A 7,563-nucleotide genomic window follows, 5' to 3' on the forward strand; every position below is an offset into this window, starting at 1 on the left:
TAAATTTAGGCTAAATAACGAAAAATACCCCAGCTATTTGTAAATACCAAAAACTCCCTTAGGTTTGTTTCCGTCTTACACCAACCACTTTGCAGAGGAACTTTTCATGGATTTATTTTGATTCCAGTTATTTTATTTTTCACTTATTTAACAGAATGTGTAATAGAGTGTACACACTTTCTGTTAAAAAACTCGATCAACAGTTAATCAAAGGGTGTTTTGGTTATTACGAACAAGTTGGGGTGTTTTTTGTTATTTAGCATAAGTTCAGGGTGATTTTGTAATTTACCCAAAATAATAATATGAAATTATTTTATTATTTATTTATTTATTTATTTATACATGTGACGAACAGAAATACTTGAAAGAAGTAATAATTCCATACTCATTGTCTGAAATAAATAACTCGTTACTCTTTAAGGAATCGGGTATATGACCACCTTCCCGGAAGCTCGACTAGTCTCGAGATACGAGAAAGCTTCCTTAACTTTATCGAAAGGAAACGGTCCCTTAGGATCGATTATCGGCTTCACTTTTCCACTCTCCAAATACGGGTTTATTTTCTTTAAGAAATCTCCGTTCGAAGTGAGCACAAAATGAAACGACGGCTGAGCGATTGGAGGACCGATACCAGCAACGGTAACTACTCTACCACCTTCGTTCAACACCTTAACCGCCCTATCGGTTTGCCCTGTTCATAAATTAAATAAAAATAAATAAATAAATCATAGTCGTTAGCGAATACTAATTACTAATTTTGTAGTATAATATATAAAGCAATGTGGCGGTTGAATGTATCTTACCAACAGCATCGTAAACAAGATCGAATTTGTCGGGCAGGTCTTCGAAGTTGTCCTTAGTGTAGTCGATAGCTAAATCGGCCCCCAAGCTTTTAAGAAGTTCCAATTTTGTTGTGCTCGAAGTTGCTGCTACTTTCGAGGCGCCAAACACGTGTTTTGCAAGCTGTGTATACATCACCAGATCTCTTTATTTAGATTCTTCAAGATGAAAATTATATATTTTTTTTTAAATTCGATTATTTTCCGATAAAATGCCTTGGAATATTAGTATTATTATGTATTTTGTATTATGGGCAAATTACGGCCATCCCATGAGTTATGGTCAAATTACGAAACCCCTCCTGTTTGAATAATTACAGTCACCCTTCAACTATGTATTATTTTACGAAAATACCCCTCTAGAGGTAAATTTAGGGATGTTAAATCGGTAAAACCGATCCGAAATTTCGGTACGCCAACATTACATATTGTTTACCAAACCGAACCGAATATACGATTTGGTTCGATAAATAACCGAATTATATAAATTTTATGTAAAAATATTTAAAAGGAGTGGGTGGCTGTAATTACCCAAACAAGATAGATTTTTTTTCGTAATTTGACCATACCTCAAGGGGATGGCCGTAATTTGCCCTTTGTATTATAGGTGACAAAATAATTGGAATTTCCAAATTCCGACGATTCAGATCTAAAGTTTTTCATATTTTTGAACGAGTTTTTCAATTCCAATTTTCGAAATTTTGATTTTTGATTTTGTTTTGAACGGAATCGGAATTAGTTTTCCACGTCCGAAACAAAAATTGAAACTTTCCGAAAATGGATCCGATTCATCCGATTTCCACCCCAATTCCAACGACATGTGCCTCAAGAGTAACTCGAATCCACATAAAGATTAGCAAGAATAAAGAATTGGGAATATTGCACAATTGTTTATATATCCTAATAAATTAATCAAACCAGTAAGTAGTACGAGGATGTTTGCGACAGTTTTCACCTGAATAACAAAAGATCCAACGCCACCGGCCCCACCAAGAACAAGAATAGATTTCCCCTCAGAAAAACCAGCTCTTTCAAGACCTTCATAGGCTGTCTCCACCGCAAGAGGAAGCGCCGCCGCCTGTCGGAAATCAAGATTCTCCGGCTTCAACGCCAACAGTTTCTCCTCTGCAACTGTGTACTCTGCTAAAGTGCCGTACTGCTTCGGCCCATCGATTGCTTTCTCAATTATATCCCCGTACACTTCATCTCCTACTTTTAGCTCCTTCACTTTCGCCCCCACTTTCACCACCACCCCTGCCACGTCATACCCCGGAACTATCTGCAAACAAAATAAAAAATTCAACAATGTCAGAATATTAAATAAAAAAAGGGGTAAATTACATCCACATCATCCATGATGTATGCTAAAATAACTTTAAGGTCCTTGTAGTATAGATAATTACACTTACCCCTGAAACATAGTTAGAAACTCTAATGAAATAACGCATTAGGGGTTAAGTGTAATTATCAATACTACAAGGATCTTAAAGTTATTTAATCATACTTTAGGGCTGTGGGTGTAATTTACCCTAAAAAATTAAAATTGGAAAATTGAATTTACCGGGAGAGGTGAATCGATGGCCTTGAGTAAGCCGAGTCTTCTCTTGAAATCGATTGGGTTGAGAGCGGCGGCGACAACCTTAACTAAGACCTGATCGTCCGCCGGCTCCGGCGGTGGAACGTCGGACTTTAGCTTCAACACATCTACACCGCCGTACTCGCTGTAAATCCAGGCCTTCATTTTTTTATTTTTTTGCACAGAATTGAGTTAGATTCTTCGAGTTATTTATAGCGGGAGTTTTAAAGGATAAGAAAAAATTAAGTGGAGGGTTCTAGGCGCGTGATGGTACATTTTTCCAACTTTGCCACCTTTCTGTTACGTAACTGATTTTCATGTTCCCATTTTACTTTAAACGTTCATTGTATCTGGACATTACTTATTTTTTCCTTTACATGTGGAGAAAATTAGCATTACCCCCACCTGTTTATACTGATTGGGAGCAAGTGAGCATCTGTCAATTAACTATGATTCGAATTCTCTCGGCATCGGTCCATAAATCGAATTTGTTATACATTTTTAGCCTAGTGTGGTTTATGTCTCTCTCGTACAGTTTGCAAGCTATTATACGAGAGTGCTGATTAATAGTAACAAACTACCAATATACCTTTAATGATTTATAATTTTCTTAACCCTTATTTATCAATTCTCTTCTCCTTGCCGTTTTTTTTTTTTTTTTTTCTCAATATGAAAAATCTCTCTTCGCACTCTATTTTCTTCTTCTGTCTCCCTCTCTACAATATTAGATCAAGGGTTATGTTGTGCAATGGGTTGCTCACATGTAGCGGATGGCGGCGTTGAATATTACGACGCAGACTAATATGCAGACGAGGCATCTGGAGGTGACGAGTGGTGACGAGAAGCCGATGAGTTGCTTTTATCTAAGAGCCCCTTATATCTTTAAGTTATCTACCAAAAAAATAAAATCAACATGCTCAAAATTTTATTTCAATTAAATGACATAATTTTCACCTAGATTGAAAAATAATCTTAGTATAAGTTGACATGTGACAATTTACATGAACAAAACTTGAATTTCATCCGAGAAAGAAAATGAGTATTTTAATAACAGTGTATATCACATTATACACCATTAAGTTAATTTATTTATATGACAACAAATATAACAAACAGAAAAATCCACACTACCAAACCATGGTCCAAACTCAACCACACCCACTGCATATATATCAACTTTTATTAATTAATTTATATATATGCAGCAATTATTAATTTATTCATTTTCATTCTTGATAACACTTGTCTCCATCACAAACTCACCCTTGTGCTGCAGTTTTGTCTCTGCTCTCTTCATCAAAAGCGCACTTTGGATGCAAATCAAAATCGCACTTCTCACAATAATAAGACCACACCCTCCCATCTACACCACAACCATCACACACAAAATTCTTCCTCTCAGTAAGGAAAAGCTCGTGCTCGTGGGCCCCGCACTTCAGATTCGGGGCCCACCCCTCCGCCATTTTCTCAAACGCCATTTTCTCAAACGCCTTATCGATCTCCTTGATTCTCTCTCTAGTGAAAGGATAAGCCTCCGCACCGTAGGCCATGATAAGCCCGCGGCCATCGGTGGAAACCGTTTTGCCCGTGGGCCCCAATGCAACGAGTGTTGGGAGTCCATTCACCTTGAACCAACTGCTCAAAGATTCCTTCCTCTTGTCGCCAAACGGGAGTGCAAGCCATGGCATCTCCGAGAAATATTCCTCGAATGCTTTTTGATCTCTATCGCTCGAGATGAATATCACTTCTAATATTTTATTATTTTTGTTGATTTCTTCATATGCTTCTGTGAGTGTGGGGAGAAAATCACGGCATGGAGGGCACCAATGGGCCGAAAAGTATAGCAAGATGTCTTTCCCGATAAGATCGGAAACCGGAACCTGAAAATTAAAAAATTAAATATTCGTGTTAGCACTAACCATAATCCCATTTTCTAAATAAAAATAAAAAAGTGATCTTTTTTTTTTTCATTTTTTACCTTGACTCCATCTTCTCCGATAACGTAATCGGAATCTTGATTCACCAAAAGGGATTCGAGTGTTTGAGCTTCCCTCTTCGCCTTTTCGATCTCTTCAAGCTCGGCGAATTTCTCTGGTGTGAAAGGATAAGCCTTCACACCGTGTTTCTTGATTGATGCTTCAACAACGTTTGACTGAAGTGTCTTTCCATTTGGACCGATAATAACCACAGTTGGGAGGGCATAGAGCTCGAAATACCGAACTAGCTTGAGGCAGCATTTGTCATTTATAGGCAACGATAACCACGGCAACTTTTCAAACTCTTTACGAAACGATTCTTCATCTTTGTCTAGGGGTACCATCACAATTTCGAAACTTTCTCCCCCTTCTCTCAAACTGTTGTACACTTCGATAAGCTTCGAATTAAAATTTAAGCACCCGGAGTAAATGGTCAATACGAAATACAATCCCACCGTCTTTCCTTCCAGCTCAGCAACAGGAACCTTTGCACCAAAAAAAAATCGGGAATGTCAATATTACACGTTAACTCCCCATGTTATTTTATTAGCGAAGAACCCCCTATGTTTCCATTTTTTTAAGCAAACTACCCCCTAAAAACTCACTATTTACGGGGTTTTTTGCTGATATTTATAACACGGGGGAGTTTTTAGCAATTCGATATAACATAGGTGATACTAAAATGAAATAAATTCGTATCATACTAACTGAAAAACCATCAAATACTAATAAAAAATTTCACCTTTTTCCCATCAGATGTAATAACATAGTTCCTGGATTCGGTCACAAGTAAAGATTTTAAGGATTGATTCATCTTAGCTTCTTCTTCTTGTTTCCTGAGTTTCTCGATTTGCTCGGAAGTAAAAGGGTACCCGTCGGACCCGTTTTCTTCAATGACTCGTACTCCTTCACTCGTCAATATCTTCCCATCCTCGTAAAGGATTACAAGGTGGGGTATTTCACTCACACCGAAAAATTCATTCAATTTCTCGCGTGTGTCAGAATCGGAAAACGGAATTGCAAGCCAAGGCATTTTGGAGAAATAAGCATCGAATGACTCGTCATCTTCATCGCCAGATATAAATACAATCTCAAAGTTACTACTTTGAGCTAGTTCATTGTAGACCTCGACTAATTTTGAGGTGAACTGCTGGCACGGACCGCACCACGATGCAGAGAAATACAGCCCGGTTATCTTCCCCTTAAAACTATCGAATTTAACCTACGGAATTTAACAGAAAAACTTTAGCCATTGAACGAAACCAAGACAGGTATAAATCATTAATCAGTAAATACTTTTTGATTTGCCACTAAATGTAATCAAGTGTTGACTTTCATTTCCTTAAGCACATATATCAAATTAGCACATATATCAAATGGGGTTTTTGCAAAAACCACCCTTGTGTAATCTCGAATTGCTGAAAAAACCCTTATGTTAAAAAAATTAGCAAATACCCCCCTATGAAAATTAGTCAAAGGCAATAAGGCCCCTGCTATCCAAACGTGTGTAGCACGCGCGGAATGTGCGAATGGGTGAGTATTTTTTACGCAAAAAGACTCAAATACCCTTTAAATTAGAAATTTAAAAAATTATAAATTCACCCCATAATTTTAATCAGGCCCAAAATGAAGTTTTCAAAATTTTCAATTCAATCCCCAATATTTGTAAAAAGCCATCTTCCCCAATCAACCCAAAACCACACCCCAAAACCAGACCCCAACCCAAAATGTAACTCTTCATCGCTCCTATTGGAGATATTGACAGCTCCTCTCATCCCGTCACTTTCCTCAGGCATGGCCCTCTTCAGTCTTCTCTTCCCCTGGGTTTCTTAATCTATGCCGGCTGCGCATTCTCGATCCCCGCCTCCATCGCATCCTCAGTCGTCGTCCATCCCCCCATCCCTTCCTAGGACCGCGCAATACTCCGCCTATTCTCCTCATCCCGCTTGACGAGCTATTTCCCTCCTCGTCTGCACCAACGACCTCGCCGGAGTTAGGGCTAACATTTTCGGAAAAACGAGCAAGAAGAGCAGATTTCTTCCTGCTTTTTATTTTTTTTTAATTTTATTTTTTATTTCTACTTTCTGATTTTGTGCAGATGAACAAAAAAGAAAAGGACTCAACTGTTCTGATTTTTTTCTTCAAGGGTAGTTCATTGAATTGATTTTTGGATTTTTTGGATTCAGAATTTGGGGTTTGAGAATTGAGATGTTGGGTAATGGAATGGGGCAGATTTTTTTTATTAACAATAAAATATTTTGGTATTTTTATTTTTTAGATATCAAAATATTATTAAAAATTTGTAGACAAAATAAAATATCTATGACATAAAATATTGATATGGTAATTTTTAAGATTTATTTACATTTAATTTTTCTTTTTTGTATAGTGTTTGGAATATTTATGTACAAATTTAAAAGTTCCTAAAAATACATAAGAGAATAATTAAAAGTTATTAAAAATATAAAACAAATATACATATAGAAATACAAATATATAAGGTACAAATTTTGATGGACAGCTGTTTTTGGATTACATTCATAAGGGCAATATAGCCATTTCAATGCAGTCAACGGGCTTTATTTGGATAGGGGATGGTAGGCTAAATAAAACACATCATAGGGGGGTAAATGCCAATTGTTTTAACACAAGGACTTTTATGGAAATTAGACATTTCACAGGGGGCTCAATGCAATTAACTCTATATCAAATTAAAGAGTTAAAAAAATTGGATCTTTCTACAAAGGGATATCAAATAACCAAAAGATAGATACAATCAACTTCAAGAAATAAACTGTAAATCAAGTGTAATCAAGTGTTGACTTTCATTTCGTTAAGCACATACATCAAATTAAAGAGTTAAAAAAATTGGATCTTTATACAAAGGGATGTCAAATAACCCAGAATTGGATACATACAATCAACTTCAAGAAAGAAACTAAAAATCAAGAATTCAAAATTGCAATTTTCAACCAACAAATAGCAAAATCCCAATTGGTCTGAAAAAAAAAAAAGACATGAGTACGAGGAGATTACCTGGTCACCATTGTTGCGGACAAGGTAATCCCTGTTTGGGGAGGACAGAATAGAACTGAGATCATACGTGGCATCTCCATTGGTATTCTCAAGCTCACTCTCCATTAGGGATTGCAGAAAACAAAAAAAGGTAAAA

The 7,563-nt window shown here is 36.7% G+C and overlaps 2 protein-coding genes across 2 annotated transcripts; both read right to left on the minus strand.

The window, feature by feature from the left end:
* Positions 1–280: 280 nt before the first annotated feature.
* LOC148770365 (2-methylene-furan-3-one reductase-like) lies at positions 281–2,619 on the minus strand. The gene is made up of 4 exons (XM_088818406.1): positions 2,401–2,619; positions 1,795–2,118; positions 804–963; positions 281–691 (listed from the first exon to the last, which is right to left on the minus strand). Exons 1-4 carry the CDS (start codon positions 2,578–2,580, stop codon positions 417–419), a joined length of 939 nt encoding a protein of 312 aa, XP_088674532.1. The 5' UTR covers positions 2,581–2,619; the 3' UTR covers positions 281–416.
* Positions 2,620–3,650: 1,031 nt separating this feature from the next.
* Positions 3,651–7,563, minus strand: LOC148770366 (putative nucleoredoxin 1). Its single transcript, XM_088818405.1, has 4 exons — positions 7,428–7,563; positions 5,134–5,613; positions 4,394–4,876; positions 3,651–4,295 (listed from the first exon to the last, which is right to left on the minus strand). The coding sequence occupies exons 1-4, from the start codon at positions 7,530–7,532 to the stop codon at positions 3,675–3,677; spliced, it is 1,689 nt and encodes a 562-aa protein (XP_088674531.1). The 5' UTR covers positions 7,533–7,563; the 3' UTR covers positions 3,651–3,674.

This window comes from Erythranthe guttata, chromosome 5 (genome assembly GCF_056151865.1).
Source record: "Erythranthe guttata isolate IM_541 chromosome 5, IM_541, whole genome shotgun sequence".
NCBI lineage: Eukaryota > Viridiplantae > Streptophyta > Magnoliopsida > Lamiales > Phrymaceae > Erythranthe > Erythranthe guttata.